At 41.5% G+C, this 25,834-nt stretch overlaps 1 protein-coding gene across 1 annotated transcript in view; it reads right to left on the bottom strand.

Moving 5' to 3' along the window:
* The window catches only part of LOC144595762 (low-density lipoprotein receptor-related protein 1-like), a 1,259,652-nt gene that overhangs the window by 974,612 nt on the left and 259,206 nt on the right, over positions 1 to 25,834 (bottom strand). Inside the window, exon 2 of the mRNA XM_078403382.1 lies at positions 20,829 to 20,951. Within this exon, the coding sequence (XP_078259508.1) occupies positions 20,829 to 20,951 (123 nt within the window). The remainder of the gene's footprint in view (positions 1 to 20,828; positions 20,952 to 25,834) is intronic.

Here is a 25,834-nt window from a genome sequence, read left to right as displayed (position 1 = left end):
AGCATTTTGTTTATTTTCGGTGAAAACCAGCATCTGCAGTTCCGGCCTACACATCTGGTTTAAGGAACATTTTCTGCCCAGTTGTCATTGGGCAACTGAGGTCCTCACCTGCTGGAGAGTGGCCCTAACCCATCAAACTCATCGGAGACCTTTGAACTTTCGGACTTCAATGTTACATCTTGCACTAAATGTTGTATCCTTTATCTGTGTACTGTGGACAGATTGACTGCATTCAGGTATTATCTTTTCTTTGACGACAGCACACAAACAAAAGCTTTTCACCGTAGCTCGGTACATGTGACGTTAATAAATGAAACAAAAACAAAACTAAATGATTAGCTCTTCCATGCACCAGTTGGGATGAAATCCGATGACATTATTCTTAAATGTGGTGGGTTAAAATGGTTTGACTCCATTTTTGTTCGACCAAAATCCTTTCAAAACAGAAAATGTCTGTCATTGAAGGTAGACATTTGTGTGATTTGTTATGTGTTCTATAATATAGATGACCTTATGTAGCTGACCTCACATCATGTACCAGTTGAAAATCCATGACTGGTGAGCAGCAATGCCAGTTACTCAATGCATTTTTAACAGTTGACATTTTTATTGAACTCCAGCTGTTCTAATCATAAATGATTTATTAAGAGGGGCAATGTTTCCTTTACAAAATAATACACTATTCATTGAAGATTACGTGCACACAATCCTTACCATTTGGTCAAATGATGAAATAGTTTGCACTTTGCTTTCACCCCAAATAAAACAAGATTCTCACAAGCATTTAGCAAATGATGTATAGCAAGTACTTACAGGAAAATCTTAGTTGCAGTAATCAGTCCTGGCTTTTTTCTCCAATGCATGATACAAAAAGTTACCAGAACTAGTATAAACAAGGAAAATTAAGAAAAAGATCGAGAAGGCATTGCATTGAATATCACATTGTACTGATGAAATGTTGGCCTTCAGTCAGAGAGTTGTAAATCTGTGGAATTCTCTGCTTCAGAAGGCAGTGGAGGCCAATTCTCTGAATGGCCTTCTTCTTCAAGAGAGAGAGCTAGATAGAGCTCTTAAGATAGCGGAGTCAGGGGATATGGGGAGAAGGCAGGAACGGGGTACTGATTGAGACTGATCAGCCATGATCGCATTGAATGGTGGTGCTGGCTCAAAGGGCCGAATGGTCTACTCCTGCACCTATTGTCTATTGTCTATTGACTGATCAGTCCTGAAAAACTTTAAAGAACATATATGTTGTGAGTAAAACTCATTAATATTTTGATTTTTTAACATGATGCTGAACTTAAATTTTACTTAAATTATAGATCTGTCATGAACCATTCTCTCTTAGACAGTCAACTTTTTCTGAATCTATTTTGTATTCCAAAGCCAGAGCTTAAACAGACTCCTTAAGATGGATAGGAAAACAGCACTCCAGCATAAATTTTAATTTTAAATGATGTGCGTTTTCAATTTAGATCCATTTGCATCATGTGCAGTTAATTCACATGCAGACTGCTCTTTATATCTTCTCCAAAACATGATGAATGGGTAGTAATCAACATGCAAATCCTGTCAGGATATTCAATACTAAAAAAGTCACAGCTGATCTCGCAAATGTGATTTGGTAAAACCCAGCATCTCAGATTTGTCTCAGTCAGTTTGTTTTTTGCAATTCAAATTAAAGAGCAGAATTTCCATTGGGGCAGGTCTCCCATGCCTCCACATATGTTCAGCAAAACTCAAAAGAAGCCACAGGTTGAAGCAATGACCACCCATCCACACTCCGTCCCCCCCCCCCTCCTCCTTGTTTGAAATTACTCATGGCTATTGTGCATGCAAATACATGCTACATTGTACATGCTAAACAAACCATAACTTTTACATTGCAAAGAAAACACAAAACGTATTCTCAAAATTCATCAAGCAAATCTAGCTGGTTTCAGTGCTTTCACTGTAGGCATGTTTACAATGTATGTACACTATTAGATACAAGCTTCAGGGTCAAACTCAATAATAGTTAAGAATCAAAAGGGCAAATGGAGGAGTAACTCAACATGCCAGGTCTGCATCACTGGAGAACATGGATAGGTGATGTTTCTTCAAAATGCTCGTCCTGACACAAAACATCATCTATCCGTGTTCTCTAGAGATGTTGCAGCTTTACAGGACTTTAGTTAAACCGTATTTGGAGAATTCCATGCACAGGAATGGGCTCATTGGCCCAATTTTTTTGTGCGGAACATGATGCTAAGTTAAGCTTGGCATCATGTTACCTTATCTTCCTGTACATGATCCACATTCCACTACTCCCTGCACTTCCATGTGGCTATCCAGAAGCCCCAATCATCCTCAGACCTCCAATCAGTGTACCTACCTTCCACCACACCCCCATCTTCTCTGAATAAAACCATTTCTAAATCCATACGACCAACTCATTGTGAATCCCATATATCATTATCTTCTGGATCAGCCTACCATGAGCAACCATATCAAATGTCTTACTAAATGTACACTTTCCTACCTTCATTAATCCCCTTCATCACCTCCTGAAAACCTCCATGAAGTTAGTGAGACATGTCCTGCTGTGTACAAAGCCATGCTGGTTATCCCTTATTAACCTTTCCAAATGGGAGTAAATCTTATCTTGAAGAATTATCTCCAATAGTTTCCCTACCACTGATGTGCGACTTAGTGCCCTGCAGTTCCCTGGATTCTCTCTACTTCCTTTACCTAGGCCAGCAATGGCAGCCTCGCCAACAGTCTGTCTGTCCCTTCCTTCTTTGTTGTTATTTAGTATGTGTTAAATGTATGTTTTAGTGTTCTTTAGCTTGTTTTATGTGGGGGGTGGGGGGTGGGGGGTTGGGGGAAACTTTTTTTAATCTCTTACCTCGTTGGAGATGCAATTTTTTTCCGTATCTTATCTCCGTCCACACTGCGGCCTAACATCGAGGAGTTGGTGGCTTCTTGCTGGAGACTGACTTTGGGAGCTCCAACTGCGGGAGCCTGCAGGACTTACCATCGTGGGTCGACCTCGGAAGCTCCAACTGCAGGAGCCTGCGGACTTTAACATCTTGGAGCTCGTAGTCCCTGGTTTGAGACCAACCGGGAGCTCCAAGCCGCAGGAGCTTTGACTGCCCCGACTGCGGATGATTCTACTGCCCCGACTGCAGGAGAATAAAGAGGAAGAGGATTGGACTTTATTGCTTTCCACTACAGTGAGGAATGTGGGGAATCCACTGTGGTGGATGTTTATATTAACTTTTATGTAGTTGTGTGTCTTGTTGCTTTTTTTTAGTATCCCTGTATGGTAATGCGAGTTTCACTGTACCTAATTTGGTACATGTGACAATAAATTAACCTTTGAACCTTTGAACTATAAGATCTCACCAGTGGCTAAAGGAGAAACAAAGAACCTTGCCAAGATCCATGCAATCTCCTCTCTTACTTCCTTCTATAACTTGGGATAGATCCCATCAGGGTCTGGGAACTTATCCATCCCAATGTTCTTCCAGAGCCTCAGCACCATGGCCTTCTCAATCTCAAACTGCCCTAGCATATTGGTATTTTCCACACTGACCTCACTGTCCCACAAGCACTCCTTGGTGAATACAGATGCAAAGTAATAATTTAGTACCTCAGGTACATCGTCCAAGTCCAAGCCTCATGCACTGCCATGAGGACATAAAATGTTAGATGGCACAGAACTTCCTTCAACTAAACGAAAGCAAGTCTGAGGTCATCCTATTCGCCCCCCCCCCCGACTCCATCAAAACAATAACAGGCAGCCTTGGAAACCTATCCTCCCTAGTCAAAGCGCATGTCAACAACCTTGGCGTGATATTTGTCTCTGCATTAAAGTTTGACAAGCAAGTCAACGCTGTGGTAAAAGCCAGCTTCTTCCAGCTTTGTACCATAGCTAAAATTAAACCATTCCTCCAATTTGACGACATTGAAAAAATCATCCACGCTTTACTTTCCTCCCGCCTAGACTGCTGCAACCCCCTATACACTGGGATCAGCCAATCATCCCTGTCCCGCCTGCAATTGGTCTAAAACGCCGCAGCGAGACTCCTGACGGGTACCCGTAAAAGGGACCACATTACCCCGATTCTGGCCTCTCTCCACTGGCTCCCAGTACAGTACAGAATCAACTTCAAGCTCCTCCTATTCACATACAAAGCCCTAAACGGGCTTGCCCCCCCCCCCCCCCCCCCCCCACCCATATCAAAAATCTTCTAACCCACCACTCTATCTTCAGGTCTATCTCCAGGTCCCTCAGGTCGGCCGACTTGGGGCTACTGACTATCCCGCAGTCTAAGCTTAAGCTCAGGGGTGACTGTGCTTTTGCGGTTGCAGCTCCGAGAGCTACCCCACCTCCTCTGCCCACCTGCCTGTCCTTTCTATAGGACGTATCACCCTGAATATTGTTCCCAATCACGATCCTCCTGCAGCCATGTCTCTGTAATCCCCCAATGTCATATCTACCAATCTGTAACCGAATCTGTATCAATCTCATAAACTTGACTTCTTATACTTCGCGCATTCATATATAAAACCTTTAATCCATTACTCACCTCACTTTTCACCGATTCCTATTACACTTGGCCATACTCTCCTATCCCTTCGTGAGCTTTCTGTCCCGTTAATTCTGGGGTATTTCTTAACTTTTCCTATACTCTTTCCCTTTAACTCTATCCTTGTCTATCCCGTTTGTCAATCCCCCCCCCACTATTTAGTTTAAACCCACCCGTGTAGCAGTGGCAAACCTGCCTGCCAGAATGCTGGTCCCCCGCCTGTTGAGGTGCAACCCGTCCCTTTTGTACAATTCACCTTTACCCCAAAACAGATCCCAGTGGTCTAAGAATCTAAATCCCTGCCCCCTGCACCAGCTCCTCAGCCACACATTCAGATCCCCTATCTCTCTGTTCCTGCCGTCACCAACACGAGGAACTGGAAGCAAACTGGAGATAACCATCCCGGAGGTCCTGCTTTTCAGCCTTCCTCCGAGCTCTCTACAGTCACGATGCAGAATCTCTTTCCTCTTCTTCCCAACGTCGTTTGTGCTGACATGCAGTACCACTTCTGGCTGCTCACCTTTACCCTTGAGGATGCCCTGTAATCGATCTGTGACGTCCTGGATCCTGGCACCAGGGAGGCAACACACCATCCTTGAATCCCACTTGTTGCCGCAGAAACCCCTGTCTGTACCTCTCATGGTGAGCCCCATTTGATGCCACCTTTTTAAACCTGACTTAGCTTTTTCCTCTTTCTTCCTGATCAAGTTCACAACCTCCTCGGTCATCCACGGTTCCCTTACTTTGCTGTCCTTAACCCTCCTCTTTACTGGACTGTGATCAGCTGGCCTTTAAAATACTCACACATGTCATATGTGGACTTACCCAACAACAACTCCCCCCAATCTACCTTCCTTCGCCCTAACTAATAACATTGCAATCTGCTGTGCTGCCTGATCCATCAAGTTACTCCAGCACTGTGTGCCCTTTTGTGTAAATCAGCATCTGCAGTTCTTAGCAAGATTTAAGAGCAAAACTAGTTTGACCATTGTTGTTAATGAATATTGACTGGATCAGAGAGGAAATATATAATCAAGGTGGGAAGAGTTATGGAGACACAAGACTGCAGATACTGAAAGGTTGAATAAAAAAAAGTGCGAGAGGAACTCAGTTGATCAAGCAGTACCTATGAAGGGAAAAGGACAGGCAGCATTTCAGTTATGGATCTTCTTCAGGAATGAGTCTGATGGGGCAAGACCAGGCTGAAACAATGAGTCTGTCTAGAACGACTTGCTTGTGGATCTTGGTCAGAAGGTAAAAGGCTGAGAGACTGCAAGCCTGGAATCTGCAGAGGAAAGTTCTCTTAGTAAATAAAGCGTGTTACTCTCTCGGATATAGCATCTGATGTTATCCCTGGCTACAGTCCCCAAGTGCCTGAAGTCGGCTACCATAGTGCCAGTGCCGGAAAAAACAAAAATCACCAACCTGAACGACTACCGTCCGGTTGCCCCAACTCCTATAATCATGAAGTGCTTTGAAAGGCTGGTCCTCTCACACATCAAATCCAGCATCCCTGCCTCACTGGACTCGCATCAATTTGCATACATGGCAAACAGATCCACAGAGGACGCCATCTCTCTGGCTCTTCACACTGTCCTGACTCACCTGGAGAGACAGGGCATGTATGCGAGGATGCTATTCATAGACTATAGCTCTGCCTTCAACACGGTTATCCCCACCAAGCTCATCACCAAACTCCACCAGCTAGGCCTCAGCTCTTCTTTATGCGACTGGATCCTGGATTTCTTGATGGAGCGACCGCAGGCAGTGAGAATGGGCCTGCACCTGTCCTCCACTATCACCCTGAGTACCGGCACACCACAGGGCTGTGTTTTGAGCCCCATGCTCTACTCCCTATTCACACACGACTGTGTTCCTGTATTCGACACCAACACCATTGTCAAGTTTGCAGACGACACAATGGTGATCGGGCTGATGACCAACGGTGAAGAAACACAATACAGAGCGGAGGTGCAGAACCTGGCGGACTGGTGCTCAGATAACAACCTGTCCCTAAACACCTCCAAGACCAAGGAGCTGATCATCAACTTCCGTAGGTCACATAATGTGGAATACGCTCTGATTTTTATCAACGGGGACAGTGTGGAGAGAGTGTCCAGCTTCAAGTTTCTGGGCACTCACATTTCGGAGGACCTCACATGGTCCACTAACATCGCTGCACTGGTCAAGAAGGTGCAGCAACGACTGTTCTACCTGAGTGTTGGATGTTAAACTGAAACTGTTTAACTGTGCTCTTATACTGACGTCACTTCCGGTGTACCAGATATAAAATGCATATGAAAACAAAATAAAAGTCTTCACTTCCGGTTAAAGCAACACCGATGTACGAGAGCATGTGTGTTTATTCCTCCGAAGAATAAAAGACGTAATACCGACTATCCTGCCCTTGAGATGCAAACGTCAACAGGTTATGGGCCCAGGAGGAATGGTGGAAGCCGATGGAACAGATTATGCTTCGACGGAGATGAAAAGAATTACGAATTATGGGAAACAAAGTTTTTAGGCCACCTGCGGCTACAAGGCTTAAAGTCAACAATTCTGAACGAGCCGGCTACCGACGAAGAAGACGACGGGGAAGCCGAGAAAAACGAAGAAGCCTACGCCGAGCTGATACAAGTGCTAGACGACAAAAGTTTGTCGCTCATTATGAGAGAAGCGGCAGACGACGGGAGAAAAGCGTTGCAGCTACTGAGGAGCCATTACGCGGACACAGGGAAGCCGCGAGTGATCGGCCTCTACACCGAGCTGACGTCGCTGAAAAAGGCCATAAACGAAAGTGTAACAGAATACATTATTCGTGCAGAAACGGCGATTACAGCACTAAGAAAAGCCGGAGAGACTCTTAGTGACGGGCTGCTGATTGCCATGATTCTGAAAGGCTTGCCAGAGACATTTAAGCCATTTGCCATCCACATAACACAGGGTGATGAGAAGAAAACTTTTGGTGAGTTTAAGGACCAAGTTGAGAAGCTAAGAGAGCACTGAAAAATTTAGCGGCCATATGAGTGACGACAACGTAATGAAAGCAAGAGGCTGGGTGAAAGAAAGGACTAAAGGCTCAGAGAAGACATTCACCTGCTACAACTGCGGTCAGATGGGACACAAAGCATGGGAATGCAGCGGAGAGCGCAGCGGTAAAGAACAGAGACAGTGGTGCAGTTTTTGCAAGAGCCCCACTCATAAGGAGGCAAACTGCAGAAAGAAAAAGCGAGACAACGTGAAACAAGCATCCGACTCCAACGACCACACATTTGCATTCAAAATAAATGACTGCCAGGCAAGTGAAGAGACTCGTAAAGGGCTTATGGTCGACACGGGCGCAACGTCACACATAATCACAGACATTGAAAAGTTTAAGAACTTTGATGAGACTTTCCAGCCCGCCAAACACTTCATCGAGTTGGCTGACGGGACAAGGACGAAAGGTGTCGCACGGAGGAAAGGCGAAGCAGAGGTGTACCTGAGAGACAGCGAGGGCCGTCGTGTGAGGACGACACTGAGAAAGGCGTTGTACATCCCATCATTCCCACAGGACATCTTCTTTGTCAAGGCAGCAACGACCACCGGAGCTTCAGTGATCTTTCGCCAAGGCAGCAACAAGCTCATCCACAAGAACGGTACCAAGTTCGACATTAAGGAGTACGACAGACTATACTATCTAAACACTGTAAATCATAAAACTAATGACGGATGTCACGGGTGTTATGATATTCAAACATGGCACGAGATACTTGGTCACTGTAACTATGATGATGTATCACAGTTAGAGAGGGTAACAGAGGGCATGAAAATCAAAGGTAAAGTTGATAAGTCCAAACTCAACTGTGAGGTCTGTATAAAAGGCAAATTTGCACAGAGCAGGAACAGAGAGCCAGATGTAAGGGCTAAAGAAGCACTTGAGTTAGTGCATACTGATTTGGCTGGCCCTATAGAGCCAGAAGCAAAAGATGGATACAAATACATACAAGCTTTCACAGATGACTACTCAGGAGCAGTGTTTGTTTACTTCTTGAAAACAAAACGTGACACTATAAAAGCTACAGAAAAGTTCATAGCGGACACGGCCCCCTATGGAAAAATTAAGTGCATAAGATCTGATAATGGCACAGAGTTCACAGCAGCAGATTTCCAATCATTGCTCAGTAGAAATGCCATAAGGCATGAAACCTCCGCACCTTACTCCCCCCATCAAAATGGGACAGCTGAGAGAAACTGGAGAACGCTATTTGAAATGGCAAGGTGCATGCTACTCGAGAGTAACCTACCGAAAGAATTGTGGACATATGCTGTAATGACTGCTGCAGTAATCTGCAACAGATGCTACAACAAACGTGTTGGTTAGACTCCACACTACATGGTGACAGGCAGAAAGCCTAATCTTTCAAAAATGAAGAAGTTTGGATCAGTCTGTTTCTCATACAAACAAGTCAAAAAGAAGTTAGACTCAAGATGTGAAAAAGGGATTTTTGTAGGTTATGACAAAAACAGCCCTGCATACTTAGTCTACTATCCAGAAACAGGGCGAGTTCTCAAAAACAGACTAGTGAAGTTCATAACAAAAAGTGTAACTGAAAGCCAAACTCAGACAGATATGGAGATGAGTGAAGATGACCATCCTGGGAAGAGATTAACATCCCCCAGACCAAACGCAGAGGTGACTGATCAAAGTCCAGAAGTGACACTGAAGTCACACACGGATACTACTGAGAGAGATAGCAACACTCAAACCGGACAGGGTGAAAATAGTCAGAACACACGCTATCCTAAGAGAGAAAGGAAAAGCCCACAGTACTTACGAGACTATGAGTGTAAAGGAGAAGAGGATGACCAGATAAATGTAAATGTAGACTACTGCTACAGAGTGATGTATAATGTTCCACAAACCTTCAAAGAAGCTATGAGCTCATCAAAATCTGACATTTGGGCTAAAGCTATGAAGGAGGAAATCGAATCTCTCAAAGAAAATGACACATACACTCTAACCACAATACCACAGGGCAAAAATGCAGTGGGGGGGGGAGTGGGTGTTTGCAGTAAAAGAATCTTCAGATAAGACTGAGACATACAAAGCCAGGTATGCTGCAAAGGGGTATAGTCAAGTAGTAGGAATAGATTACAAGGAGACGTTTTCCCCAACAGCTAACATGACATCAGTGCGCAGTCTGATGCAGCTAGCAGCTCAGTACGATTTGGAATTACACCAGATGGATGTGAAAACAGCTTATCTACATGCTCCAATTGATTGTGAGCTGTATATTGAACAACCTGAAGGATTTGAAGTGAAAACAGACACAGGTAAAAAGCTGGTCTGCAAACTTAACAAATCACTGTATGGACTGAAACAGTCAGGACGGAACTGGAACAAGATGCTGCATGATCATCTCAGTAAAAATGGTTTCGCACAAAATCCAGCAGATCACTGCGTGTACAGTAAAGAGACTGAAAATGAGAGAATAATTCTGATCATGTGGGTTGACGATCTAATTATTGCTGCCAGTGATAAAGAATCTCTCAATGGTGTGAAAGAAATGCTAAGTGCAAAGTTTAAGATGAAAGATCTTGGGAAACTTAGACATTTTCTAGGCATTGATTTTTCACAGACAGAGGGAGAAATAAAAATGAACCAAAAGAGGTACATAGCAAAAATACTGGAGAAATTTGGAATGTCTGACTGTAAAACAAGGTCAACTCCATGTGAACAGAAACAAAACTTTTATGATGATGATGAGCCTGTTAATCCAACACAATACAGGGAAGTGGTAGGCAGCTTGATATATGTGATGACATGTACAAGGCCTGATTTAAGCTGGATTGTCATTAAACTGTCACAAAATCTAGCAGAGCCTAAAGAACAACATAGGATAACTACCAAACATGTGTTGAGGTACTTAAAGGGTACTATAAACCAGGAGCTGTGTTACAAGAAAAGAGAGGAAAAACTCAAACCTGTTGCATACAGTGACGCTGACTGGGCGGCAGATCAAAATGACAGGCGAAGCACAACAGGATATTGTTTTAGTTTGTCTGAAAATGGGCCTGTTATTTCGTGGAAATCCAAGAAACAGCAGACAGTAGCCTTATCCACATGTGAAGCCGAATATATGGCAATGGCGGCTACTACACAAGAGAGCTTGTATCTTGTGCAGCTATTGAAAGGAATGGACAAAGATTGCCAATACGAGCCAGTGAAAATCTTTGAGGACAATCAAGGTGCGATTGCATTATCAAAGAACCCAGTGAACCGACAAAGATGCAAACATATCGACATTAGGTATCATTTCATTCGGTCTGCACTCAGTGATAAGAAAGTAATCATTGAGTATTGTCCAACAGCAGACATGGTTGCAGATATCTTAACTAAGCCTGCAACAAAGTTTAAAACTGAGAAATTCAGGGATTATATGTTTGGAGTGTAAAATCATAACAACAAAATTTTTTTTTTGGAAAGGTTGAACACTGTAAATGTGTAAAATGTGGTGATACAGAGAATGTAATCAGATTAAGTTATGTTGTATATGTTGTTAAATGTAATGCACAGCATAAGAGCAAGTGGGGGTGTTGGATGTTAAACTGAAACTGTTTAACTGTGCTCTTATACTGACGTCACTACCGGTGTACCAGATATAAAATGCATATGAAAACAAAATAAAAGTCTTCACTTCCGGTTAAAGCAACACCGATGTATGAGAGCATGTGTGTTTATTCCTCCGAAGAATAAAATACATAATACCGACTATCCTGCCCTTGAGATGCAAACGTCAACACTGAGAACACTGAAAACGTCTGGTCTACCCCAACAGCTGCTGACGACCTTCTACCGCTGCATCATAGCATCCTAGTGCATGACATCCCTGTGTGGTATCTCAGCTGCATGGAGGCAGAGAGGAGAGCTCTTCAGCGGGAGGTCTATAGAACTCAGAAGATTATCGGAACAAAGCTACCAGCCTTGGAGGGCATCGACACCCGATGCCTCAGGGAAGCCACCAGCATTCACAAAGACTCCTCACACCCCTGCAATAGTCTGTTCGAACTTCTGCCATCTGGCAGACGCTACAAGGCCTTCTAGGCCCGCACCTCCAGACTCAGGAACAGCTTCATCCCCAGGGCCATAGCTGCTATGAACCGGTCCTGCTGAGCCGGATGGTCATATCGCACAGCGAACTGGCACAGACCTATTTGCACTTCTGTTTTAAAACTGTTTCTAATTTGGTTTCACTGGGTTATCTAAATTTATGCTGATTAGCTAATTAATTTATTGCATCGTATGGAAGTCACATTCCCAATCTCATTGTACCCCTATACAATGACAATAAAGATATATTGTATTGTATTGTATTGTATTGTTCCTTTGTAGCATCATGGTCCAGAGGGAAGTTTGAGGAAGGACAGGAGGAAGGAAGCTGACGTTGGACTTCTGTGCAATGGATATCAGTTCAGCGGACCAGAATACCACCACTGTTTTTAGCAGGTTTGATGAAGACATTGGTTGGTTCCGAGTCATTTGGATTTTGAAAGTCTAAAAGTGATTAGGTTAGTGAGCAAGGTTAGTAGAGGGGGAAAAAAAAGAGATAATGAATATATCAATGGAAATTGTTAATGAATAGGTCAAGTCCAGAAGAGGCTAGAGGTTCAAATGGATCGGGAATTCTGGAGGCGGGCGCAGTGATTGGCAGTTTGGTGAAGACTCCTGGCTAACGAAATAAGCATGGAGTCAGAGGGCAGAAAAAAAATCAACTTCATGTCAGGCCTAGATTTCATTCAGATGGGGGACTTAAGGGGATGAAGTCACTGACGCGTACAAATCATTCAGGATCAGAGAATCAGATAAATATTCATTCTCATGCCACTGATGTCGTCTAACATGAATTTTAGTCTGGGAAGACTGCTCCCTCTATGTAAAGCATCATTACTGATTATATTTGCAGCTAAATCATCTAATATTTGATTCTTCTTACATTGTTATTTCTGATTGAAAAATGTGTATCAAATAGCTTAATATCTTTGATGTCAAGAGACTCTCATTTTCATGTCTAAATCTGGTAAACCATTATGAGCGTAACAATATTTTAAAAATACTTACTATCTATACTAATGCTTACTATCTTGAAATAATAAGTAGAAAATTTGAGAATGATGTACACTTCTATTGAGATCCAATGAAATGAAGATAAGAATTGTCATCAGCTGGAAGAAAATATTCCAAGGATTTACTCCAAAAAAACATCAGATGAACTGCCCAGATACCAAGCAAGCTGTATTATTATGTTGGGCTCCTAGGATATTACATATGCGTCCGGCACCCGAATTACATTCTTACAATTGTTTATTTTTTGCTTCTTAGTTTGAGATTACCATTGATACCAGTTTTAATCATAGGACACTAAAGTTCAGGGATCCAGTTGTCCCCTTGGGCAGCATGCTTTGCTTACTTATCTAAATAAATATCACAAAGTAGTAAGATCATTTCGATGTCAGTGTTATAGTTAAGCTTCCCTTATTTCAATCATGTTCATAACGACATGTACACGCATCCTCTTCTGGTGATGTATAGGTTAGCAACAGGATAAGTTCAGAAAAAATTAAACATTAATGGAAATTAATATAGCAGTTGAGTAAGAGCATGTCATCCTTAAAGAACCAAGAGCATAAAATTAAAATCCTTCGTCCATATTTCATGGATGCCATTACAATTCTATGATGGCATCGGAGAAGTAAACACCGGTGGTACGTGTTCCATGAGAATCCCTATCGGTGAGAGGATCGTGCGATGAATATCAATGAAAGCTGTAGATTATGTAGAGTAAGCAGACCCTGATGCTAATCAGCATGGAGTGTCAATTTGAGACTGCTTAGGAAATCTGTGTTCCATGCTTTCTCTGAGCACACAATCAAAATCATTGAACAGCACAGAGAACCTCCCAACCAACACTATTTGAATCAACTTAGAATCACGGGTCCTACTGCATGGAAATAGGCTATTTGGCCCAGCTTATCCATGCTGACCAAGGTGCCCCATCTACACTATCCCACCCACCTGCATTTGAGTCATATTCTTCTAAACCTTACCCCACTATGTACCGGTGTGAGTGTTTTAAACGAATGAATGAAGAAAGACTTTGTCATGTGACAAGTTAAAGTGAAATCTTTTGTCATGTATACCCAAGGTATGTAAAGAGTCTCCACATTAAGGGTGCTGACCAAGTTACAAAGTATACCATGCCGGATCGTCCCCCCCCCCCACACCACCCCTCATGGCGTTGTTCTTGCTTCCGCCTCAACTACGACATCTGACAGCACACTCCATACACACAGCACCCTCTGTAAAAAAAATTGCTCCTCAAATTCCTATTAAATCTTTCCCCTCTCACCTAAGTTTATGTCCTCTGGTTGTGATTTCCTAACTCAGGGTAAAAGACTGCACATCGACCCTACCTATTCCCCTCATGATTTTGTACACCTCTATAAGATCACCTCTCATCATCAGACACTTCACGAAATACAATCCAACCCTGCTCAACCTCTCCCTATCGCTCACTACCTCAGGTCCGACCAACCTTTTCCAGCTCAACATCTTTTCTATAGCAAAACTGTAACCAATACCCCAACTGCGGCCTCACCAGCACTATGTCCAGCAGTAACATAACATTCCAACTTCTCTCCTCAATACTCTGACTAATGTAGGCAAATGTGCCAAAAGCCTTCTTAACTACCCTATTTATCTGTAACGTCATTTTCAAGTAACTATGTTTCCGCACTCCTAGATCCCTCTGTTCTATAACGCCCCTATGAGCCCTGCCATTGACTATGAAGGTCATGCACTGGTTGCACTTGCCAAAATGCAACACCTCAAATGTATCTGCATGAAACTCCATTAACCATTCCTCTGTGCACTTGCCCAACTGAACAAGGTCCTCCTTTAAGCTTTGATACTGTAATCATCTTCGCTCTATACTAAAGCATACATTTTCATGCCATCTGCAATCCTGCCTTGTACAATTTATCCAAGTTGTTGGTATAACCCACAAACAGCAATGGACCCAGCACCAATCCACGACGCATACCGCTAGTCACAGGGCTTCAGCCAAAAAACCATCTTCCACCATCTGTCTGCTTCTTTTCATGAAGCCAATCTTCTATCCAGTCGGCTAGCTATCCCTGGATCCCATGCGATCTAACCTACCAAAGCTGCCCACGATGCTAAATTTTTGTCAAAATGCCTTGCCGAAATCCATAGAGACAATGTCTACAGTGCTGCCCTTATCAACCTTATTGGCTGCATCTTCAAAACATTCAGATTCGTCAGACACGATTTTTCACATACAAAACCGAGCTGACTCCCTGAGTGTACTCCATTGATAGAATGTCCTTTCAAACTCTGCACGTCACTGTTATACACATTGAATTAAGGAGAGCTGCTTTATTTGATGTTGTGGGGTTGGTGTGTTTGTGGGGTTGGTGTGTGTGTGGTTGATGTGTGTGTGGTTGATGTGTGTGTGGTTGGTGTGTGTGTGGTTGGTGTGTGTGTGGTTGGTGTGTGTGTGGTTGGTGTGTGTGTGGTTGGTGTGTGTGTGGTTGGTGTGTGTGTGCGCGTGTGTGGTTGGTGTGTGTGGTTGGTGTGTGTGTGGTTGGTGTGTGTGTGGTTGGTGTGTGTGTGTGTGGTTGGTGTGTGTGTGTGTATGTATGTGGTTGGTGTGTGTGTATGGTGTGTGTGGTTGGTGTGTGTGGTTGGTGTGTGTGTGCGCGCGTGTGTGTGTGTGTGGTTGGTGTGTGTGTGTGGTTGGTGTGTGTGAATGGTGTGTGTGGTTGGCGTGTGTGGTTGGTGTGTGTGTGCGCGCGTGTGTGTGTGTGTGGTTGGTGTGTGTGTGTGGTTGGTGTGTGTGTATGTGTGTGGTTGGTGTGTGTGTGGTATATGTATGTGTGTGTGTATGTATGTATGTGTGTATGTATGTGTGGTTGGTTGGTGTGTGTGTATGGTGTGTGTGTGGTTGGTGCGTGCGCGCGCCCGACTGGCTGGTGCACGCGCACGAGTGGCTGGTGTGCACGCGAGTGGTTTGTGGACATATGTATTTATATTATTTTTAAATATAAAGCATGGCAGGAGAATAATTTCTTGCTTGAAATTTTCTGCAGTGCAGCTTCCCTTTCAGAGATGCAAGTTAGTTTTAAAATAGTGCAGGCTGGCATTGCTGGTGCTAGTGATATTGGGCTTCTGCTGATGTGTACAGGCACAAATATAATATGACAACATGTTATCATTTGTTAATTTGCAGCCAGCACAAAGGTAACCTGTTGTGCACCTCCAAAACAACAAGGAGGTTATTCCCTCCTGTAATTTCCACATTCATTTTCAGTGGTTACTGAGAAGTTCCCAATATATCACGTCTCTGACTGATAATTGTGCGTGTTACAGGCCCATATGTGGAATTACACAAGTGCAATAAGAGCCATGTGCTGCTAAACCATTTGTCTTCTGCCGTTGAAGGGGGCTTAATTAAAGATCAGATGGATCCTTCTCAATGGCCAGCTAATTGTCTGTAATCATTTCTTGCTCAAATGTGGAAGCACCAGTTTTTTGGCCATCCAACGGCTCACTTATGTTGAAACCAGACAGCAGCACAACACAATCTTAAAGTATGATTCAGATTTCCAGATAAAATGCACATTGCACTTCAAAAGACCAGTAGCTTTCATAACTGTGTGGATGCCAAGTGTTTGGTCGATGTGCATATCAAACAACTTGATTGTTACTTTTGGACAACTCATCTCTCAGACATGGTCCAAGATCTCAGCAGAGCTTAGGTATTAGCTGCTTTTCCAAATCAACCCTATGTTATTCCCTTTCATTAAAATCATCTGTTGACATATTTTATTTTCCTTCCAATTGGATGTATTTTTCTGTATTATTTCCTTTCATTCTTTCTCCTCCGTTACAATCATCAAACCCCAGAATGCTTTAAAAACTAAATTGCATTAGTCATTATTCTGCTCACTGATTATACTGATTGAGAAGCAGGAAGCAACTGGCTTGTGTTTAAGAAAAGATTGCATTATTAAAAGAAAAATCAACTTTATTTGTCAGTTGTCTGACAGATATAAACAGTTCAAACCAAATACATTTTTGCAGCATAGTGGATCAATAAATAAAGTTGAAAATCTATAGCAGTCTTGGTTCACCAATTTGTTGTGCATTCTTATCCTGAACATGTTTAATCTTGATCACATTAATTTTGAAAATGGCATGGGACTTCACTGATTTTTATACAAAAGAATCTCATATTTCATGTCCAAATGGTTGTACTAAACTAATTAATATTGTCGAAAGCCTCAAGAATCATGAACATCAACATTATGGGTATGGGGAGAAGGCAGGAACAGGGTACTGATTGAGAATGATCAGCTATGATCACATTGAATGGTGGTGCTGGCTCGAAGGGCCAAATGACCTACTCCTGTACCTATTGTCTATCAAAGGCAAATATAATTGTTGTAGGTACCTCAAGCCAGCTGGAGTGAGGAATAGGGAGGAGAGTTATTTCGAAGGAACAATATTGTTAATATTTAAAAGCTAAGAACGTAATTGGACAAACAAATAATTGCAAATATTTGTCAATTTACCAAAGAGATGGACATGATACTCAAATGCAATCTTCTCAAATCATTTTGCCCTGTTTGCTCCATCCTCATTCCAAGGACCAATCCATTTAGCTTCTCTGGCTCACTTCCGCTATCCTACCAGACCAAACTTTTCTAAAGTCTCTCCTCCGCCTGAGCCTGAAGGTGTATTACTCTGTTTTTTCTCCTATTCCTTCTCAAACCCTCTCCAGATTCACCTTGTCCATGAGGTCCAAAAGTCTGCTTCATTAATCTCATTGCCACTAAATTGCCAAGTTCCCAGTTTCCCCTCATTCACCCCCATAATGGCTTATATTGTTAAAACCTTGCACTTCTCTGATAGTCTCGTCCTCTCATTTAAGACTGCCACCATCCTCCCTCTCCACATAAACAATTTTTGATCTCTCAATCCCAGAAAATTTAGTTTCCTCTTCAAAAGCCTTGAAGACCCTGCCACCTCTTAAATCTAAGCTCATCTTTCCCAGAACTTGAAAAACAAAAAATGCTGGAAACATTGGGCAAGCCAGGTAGCATATGCAGAAAGAGAAACAAAATTAATACGTCGAGTTGAAAACAAATCACCATTAACTCTGTTTTTCAGCTCATCGGTCAAGTATTGCCAGCAGTTCTTTTGTTTGAACTTTATTTCATTGTTTGCTGTATATTCATGTTAATTTACAATGATTATATGTATGAGGGCATCTAGGTCACCATGAAATAACACCTTTTATTCCCTCTACATAAAAATACTGACCCTTTCTATATTCCTATAAAGTAGATGTTACATCGTTCAACATTATACACCGTGGATATGTAATAAAAATATCAGTAGAAATTTTTAAGGCAGAGCTAGATAGATTCTTTATTAGTACTGATGTCAGAGGTTATGGGGAGAAGACAGGAGAATGGGGTTAGGAGGGAGAGGCTGATTGAATGGCTAAGTAGACTTGATGGGCCAAATAGCCTAATTCTACTATTCCTTGTGACTCCACCTGCCATTTCCTTGCCCTTTCACGAGAACCATCTGAAGCCCCTCTGCACTGAACCTTACTGGTCACATCCTCCCAACCCATAAACAACCATTTATTCCGACTCTCCATTTTTAATGTATTAATCAAGTCTTAATCCAAACCAATATATGATGGTGCAAACTTTATTGAATAGTCTCATGTTGCACTTTATCAAAGGCTTCCGAAAAGCTAAACGCAACTGAACAACCCTTCTCTCAAGCAAGAAACAGCCTCAAACAATTAACAAATTACAATGATTGTCTTTTTATAGATTCATATTAACATTGCCTATTCATACTCCTACTTTCTAATTACATTGATGTGTTTATCTACTAATTGTATCTATTAATTTATCTATTTACTTATTCATTTTTGTTAACTTGTATTTCAAGTTTATTGTCTCACGCTTGCTGCAATTTCATTGATTAAGGAGGATGACAAAAGGGCACAAATTTTCAAATCCAAGATTATTATTCTTGTATTAGCCATGTGAATTAAAAAGTAGTGGACAAATCTACCAAGGTTCACTGAAGGGAGGAAATAATCTATTTCTGTTTCTACATAATGCACTGAAAGAATATTTCCATATTCAAATATGTCTCTGAGGCATATGTGTGGCTATTATAACAAATAATTTCAGTGACTAAATGTCCAGATACATTAAGTATTGTTTTGCTTTAATAGTTTTCAAAGCAGCATTACGTGTACAGTTTTTGTCAATATCACTGCTGCAATTGACTATCACCTCTGAAATGATTATTAATATGTAACTTAAATTCTCCCATGAGCACTAATTGAATACAGATTATAACAAATGATTCTATTAATTTGGAGTTTATATATATTTATATATTAAACAAATGCTTTACATTAGATTTATCATTCATATCGCAAAGATATTTATTGACTGCCAAAAATGCACAAGTGAAATATTTTCAGTCAGATTACAAAGAATTTAGATGATTTTTTTTGTTCCAAGCAGGAAGTGAAAAGAGGGAAACAGGGATGATTTTTTTTTCTCCCTTTTAAAATAGAAGTGTGACAACCCAGGCAGAGACTGGTTCTCTGGTTATCTGAGTAACTCACTTCCAGGCTTTGAATGTATGCACAGTGAGCTAATTGGAAATTGAAGAAAATTATACAATGATCAGGTAATGATGGTAGTATCAAAGCATTTCACTGTACAAGTATCATTGAATCTTAACATTGTTTGAATGAATAATTTCTCCAGTGAAGTTTGGAGAGTTTCATTTGCAAAAAGATTTATTACACTTTTTTATTCATAATTGTCCATGAATTGTCCATAATGGTCCATGAAAGCATTTGCATTTGATTAATTTTAAACCTTCAAAGTACACTTTATACAGTGTGAAACTCATCCAAACCTCCAGCCATCAACCTCGATCAAGCCACCTCATAACAAGTTTAATAATGGGGTCAATTCAATCGAGTTCAAACCTGAAGCATAACTATTGTTTGTTATTTGAAAGTATACTAAATCTCAATTATATTCATTAATTTTATTACTGAAGATAAAAGTTTGTAATGTATGCATTGAGTGGGCCTGCAGTTAGTTAAAAGTGTAGCGACCATAGGGATTGGCCCTGAGAGTCCTCTGGAGTGGGGTCCCTGGCTCCGGTTCCTACTTCACGTCACGGGTGTTCCATGATGCATGAACCGCCTGCCTTGAAGGACTGTGAATTTGTGTTTCTGCGTAGAGATCCCCACCATTCCCCGTTGCAGAGGGTCTATGAAGGACCGTTCCGAGTGTTGCGTAAAGGGACGGTCACCTTCACCTTAGATGTTGGGGGCAGGAGTGAACTCGTCTCCGTGTCCAGGCTCAAACCTGCACACTTGGATCAGGACCGCCCTGTCCTAGTCGGTCAGCCGCCTTGGCGGGGCCGTCCTCCTGCAATTCCACCTGATCCGGGACCCCTTGCTCCTGTGGTTCCTGCAGCCCCTCTCCTTACTCGTTCTGGTCGCGAAATCCGGCACCCTGCTAGATTCCGTACCTCGGGTTCTGGGGGGAGTCATGTAGCGACCATAGGGATTGGTCCTGAGAGTCGAACCCTCGGATTGGCCAGCTAGGTCAGGTGGTGGTTTTGGCGCCCAAAACCAGTCAGTGGGAAGAGAACTTTGAAGCGAACAGTTTGATTTAATGGTTGTCTGTAATTTCGTTTGTTGTACTTTGTAATCGAATATTGCTGCCGCAATAAACTTCTTTAACAAAGAACAAGCCTCCAGACTCGCCATAAAAGTACATTAAAAATTAAAAAATATTCGCACCACGACAAAGGAACCAAATTAAACCAATCATTATTAGACAGATGGATGCTAAATACTCAAGATTAGTGAAGGTTTGAAAATACAACAAGAAAATAGTTGCGTTCGAGACTTCAATTTTAAACTTCATATTTTCTTTGTGAAATTACATGCAGCTTTCATTCTAACTAAACCATAAGCAAATATGGAACTGGAACTATATTTCAATTAGCTCCTCTGATTTGCATTTTTAAACACAGGACTACAGAAACTAAATTGAAATACAATATACTTGTTTAAGTGTCATTGCAGTTTGTAGCAATCTTAGTCAAAAATAAGGTTCACTTACACTGATCAAGTGACTCGTCTGAATCATCTGGACAGTCTGGTTCGCCATCACAGAGCCAGTTCAGTGAGATGCAGGTCACATGGTCATGGCAAAGAAATTCAGCTGGTCCACATGTTTTGTGGTCTGCAATCAAAGGGGCAGAAAAAAGCCATTAAAAACAAAGGTATGCCAAGTATGTTTGTGAAGTTACGGGCTCTGAAAAATACACATTTTTTGAAAATATATTTACAGAACAATAGATTATCTAGTCCAAATTTAGCCAAAAATGCAAAATATTTACAAAAATATGAACTGTATTCCCATACTTTGATCATTTAGTAGTTTAACACTTAGGCATTACGCCTATCAACAATTTGAAATTCATCCTTCGGTTTGTCTGCTTCTCTTTACTCCTCGCACAAGCCCCACTTCCCTGACCGGACTTCCCCTGCAATAGTGTCTCAAGGATTATACTTGTCGAGGGGAATGGGCAAAGGCGATTCCTGCATTTTCTGCCAACTCCCTTTCTTGGTGATCACCCAGTGGATAGACATAACTGAAGATGCAGAAAACCCATTTGCTTCATTGTAATATACACATTAAAATGCAGAATATCAAGCCCTAGAAATTCTATCATACAGTGCACATTAACTTGCACTACATGACACAATTCATATTGAAAAAGTGTGGAAGTGAAATACAGGAACTTAATATACAAGGGATTATCCATCCGAGACTGCTGTACAAGTGACACATTGAAGTGACTGGACTTGGGCACTGATGTTCAATGGCATGTAATCCATGCTCTGAGATGACTCTAATTTTTATTTCCTGTGCAATTGCTCATGCAGCAGTTCGTCACAACACGCAAGGTCTATTTCTCTGTTACATTAAGGGATCTGTCTGGGCAATGGAGCCCTTCATTGGGAACCTGCACAAGGTGGCTTCAATACTTTGTGTTGTTCATATATTCAGAACATAACAACAAAATAAAGGCAAGAGCAGACCATTTCGCCCCTCATGCATGTTCTAATGTTCAATAAAACCATGCTTTTACTCAATTTCACTGTCTTTTATTAATTCTATATCAGTGCCTGAGCCTTCAGATCAGTCCTGGATGAAGAATTGCAAGAACTGACATCCCTCTGGATGATGAAATTTCTTCCAGTCTCAGTCCAGAATGATTGATCTCTATTTGTGACACCATCTGATGAGAATATCATCTCAAAGTGCTTCAACAATGACATGTTCTATTAATTCCTTCACTAGAGAGTTAAGTAAGGTCCACTGTGCTCATTTTCTCTTAATGGGACAATTGACCCAATTCAGAAATCAATCTAGTGCACCTTCATTGCATTCATCCTTTTGTAAATATGTCCTTTGTTAGAAAGAGCTACCAAACCTGGTACAATATTTTAGTTGTAGTCTCATCAGGCTAATAGCACAATATCTTTACTTTTGTACTCAAATCCACTTGTAATAAAGGTCAACAAATTATTTGGCTTTCTAATTTCTTGCTGTTGGCTTGTAATGATTCATGTTGCCAGATACAGGTTTCACTGACCACTAAAACAAATATTTTTCAATCTTCCCACATTTATGTTCTACATTTCTAAATTTTTCTAACAAAGCCAAAGACTCCAAATTTTTTCACATTATATTCTATCACCATATCTTAGCTCATTCACTGACTTTCCCTCAGGCTCTCTCCTTGTCACATTCCCACCCAATTGATGGGAATTCAGCAATCTCGGTAGTCCCTTTATCCAGATCATTGATATCGATTGGAAACAGCTCGGGACCCAGAATAATCTTTGTATCGTTTCATTATTCACAATCTCCCAAACATTTCTTGATCTACACAAATGCATCCCCCCCCCCCTCCCCCATTGTGTGTGTATTCATACATGGTTAAACATGTTCCAATGAAAACAACATGGAGAATACTGAAGAGATGCAGATTTACAAAACCCTATGCATCTTTATTTCACCATTTGATCACTCCCGCATCATACACATTTGTCATACATCACACTGCTTTTATCTTCCCAAACAGATTCATTTATTCACATTAGTTGAAACTTTAAGCAATCTACATGTTTTCTGAGTCTCTATGATTTTCTAAAATAATTTGTGTCACAACTGTTTAATTCACAACTTGATTCAAGATAGGTGCCACTACCTGATTCAATTCAAATAATCCAATATCATTCTAAATATTGTTCTAATGTCTCCACCAGTAAACCTTTTGGAGAACACTCATGGCCACATGACTCTATACATGTTCTTCCATGCATCAGGCTTCCTTGTCTTTAAATTTGCTTCCACCTTTTCCTTGAAGGATTATAATCTAATGAAACAGTGCTGGAGTAACTCAATGGGTCATGCAGCATCGGTGGAGGGAATGGATAAATAAGGTGTTGAGTCAGGACCCTTCTTCAAACTCAAGGGGATATTTTCATTTGGCCCCTTCCTTCGGGATCTACTGGTGTCTTTGATTTTCTCAGGATAAACCATATATGAATGTATTTATTTTTAAGGACTGGTGGTAGAATTATCATGATTCCATTGACATTGATCTTGTCCAACATAAACTGAATAATTGTCAGTGATAATCTATCACATCAAGCTAGTGTTTTGCAGGAGTAAATTCCCTTCTGTATATTAGTATACAAATATTTCCACATTCAACTTGGCATATTTGTCTGTTCATCATTAACTAGTACATGATTCAATGACATCTGTGATTTTGCCAAACTGTTTTGCCCACTATAGATGATGCCCAGTCATTCTGGGTAGTCTTCCAAAACTGTGATATTCTAATTTAACGAACCTTCCTCCAGCGGCTTGTTCAATATATATGGGTGACACTGAGGCTTAAAAAGAGGATTGGTTTAAAGAGTTTAAAGTCAAGAGTATAAGAAAATAACTGCAGATGCTGGTACAAATCGATTTATTCACAAAATGCTGGAGTAACTCAGCAGGTCAGGCAGCATCTCGGGAGAGAAGGAATGGGTGACGTTTCGGGTCGAGACCCTTCTTCAGACAAGAGTGTTTGTTTGTCATATGCACCAAAACAATGAAGTTCTGACTAGTTCAGTTTTTACAGGCACGTTCGATTGCACTACCCCAACAAGAAATGGAAAATAAATATACAACAAATTTTCAGTTATTCTAAGTAAACTGGACCATCATAGTGCAAAATCCAAAGTATGTAAAGCAACCACTGGAGTGCAAAGTCTACAGTGGTTTGCTGGGGTGATGATGGATGGCATAGGTATGTGATGAGTATTGTGCAGGGTATTTGTATTGATCTTTTGTTGTCAAAAAACATGGCTCGCGAGCCAGTCAAATCATACTGCACATGAATGCAATCAAACCATACAGGTTGTGCAAAGAGGAAATACCAGAGTGTAGAGTATAGTGCTACAGTTGGATGGAAAGTGCAGATAAAAAAGGGCCACAGTAAAATATATTGGATCATAGGAAAAACAGTCTTTACTTATGGGAGGACTGTTCAGTGGTCTCATAACAGCAGGGAAGAAGCTGTTCCTGAATCTACTGGTATGTGTTCAAGATTTTGTATCTTCTGCTCAACAGGAGATGGCAGAAGAGGAAAAGGAAGTGACTGGATGTGAACAGTCCTTGATTAGGTTGGCTACTTTTCTGAGGCATTGAAATATAACATATATAACATATATAACAACTACAGCATGGAAACAGGCCTGTCCGGCCCTACCAGTCCACGCCGACCATTCTCCCTGACCTAGTCTCATCTACCTGCACTCAGACCATAACCCTCCAATCCCCTCCTATCCATATACCTATCCAATTTACTCTTAAATAATAAAATCGAGCCAGCCTCCACCACTTCCACCGGAAGCCCTTTCCATACAGCCACAACCCTCTGAGTAAAGAAGTTCCCCCTCATGTTACCCCTAAACCTTTGTCCCTCAATTCTGAAGCTATGTCCCCTTGTTGGAATCTTCCCCACTCTCAAAGGGAAAAGCCTACCCACGTCAACTCTGTCCGTCCCTCTCAAAATTTTAAAAACCTCTATCAAGTCCCCCCTCAACCTTTTACGCTCCAAAGAATAAAGACCCAACCTGTTCAACCTCTCTCTGTAGCCTAAGTGCTGAAACCCAGGCAACATTCTAGTAAATCTCCTCTGTACCCTCTCCATTTTGTCGACATCCTTCCTATAATTTGGCGACCAGAACTGCACACCATACTCCAGATTTGGCCTCACCAATGCCCTGTACAATTTCAACATTACATCCCAACTTCTATACTCGATGCTCTGATTTATAAAGGCAAGCATACCAAACGCCTTCTTCACCACCCTATCCACATGAGATTCCACCTTCAGGGAACAATGCACAGTTATTCCCAGATCCCTCTGTTCCACTGCATTCCTCAATTCCCTACCATTTACCCTGTACGTCCTATTTTGATTTGTCCTACCAAAATGCAGCACCTCACACTTATCAGCATTAAACTCCATCTGCCATCTTTCAGCCCACCCTTCCAAAAGGCCCAAGTCTCTCTGTAGACTTTGAAAATCTACCTCACTATCAACTACTCCACCTATCTTAGTATCATCTGCATATTTACTAATCCAATTTGCCACACCATCATCCAGATCATTAATGTAAATGACAAACAACAGTGGACCCAACACAGATCCTTGGGGCACTCCACTAGACACTGGCCTCCAACCTGACATACAATTGTCAACCGTTACCCTCTGGTATCTCCCATTCAGCCATTGTTGAATCCATCTTGCAACCTCACTATTAATACCCAACGATTTAACCTTCTTAATCAACCTTCCATGTGGAACCTTGTCAAATGCCTTACTGAAGTCCATATAGACAACATCCACAGCCTTGCCCTTATCAATTTCCCTGGTAACCTCTTCAAAAAATTCAAGAAGATTAGTCAAACATGACCTTCCAGGCACAAATCCATGTTGACTGTTTCTAATCAGGCCTTGATTATCCAAATAATTATATATATTGTCCCTA

Source organism: Rhinoraja longicauda, chromosome 8, assembly GCF_053455715.1.
Source record: "Rhinoraja longicauda isolate Sanriku21f chromosome 8, sRhiLon1.1, whole genome shotgun sequence".
Taxonomy (NCBI): Eukaryota; Metazoa; Chordata; class Chondrichthyes; order Rajiformes; family Arhynchobatidae; genus Rhinoraja; species Rhinoraja longicauda.
This window is presented reverse-complemented; position numbering and strand designations above follow the sequence as displayed.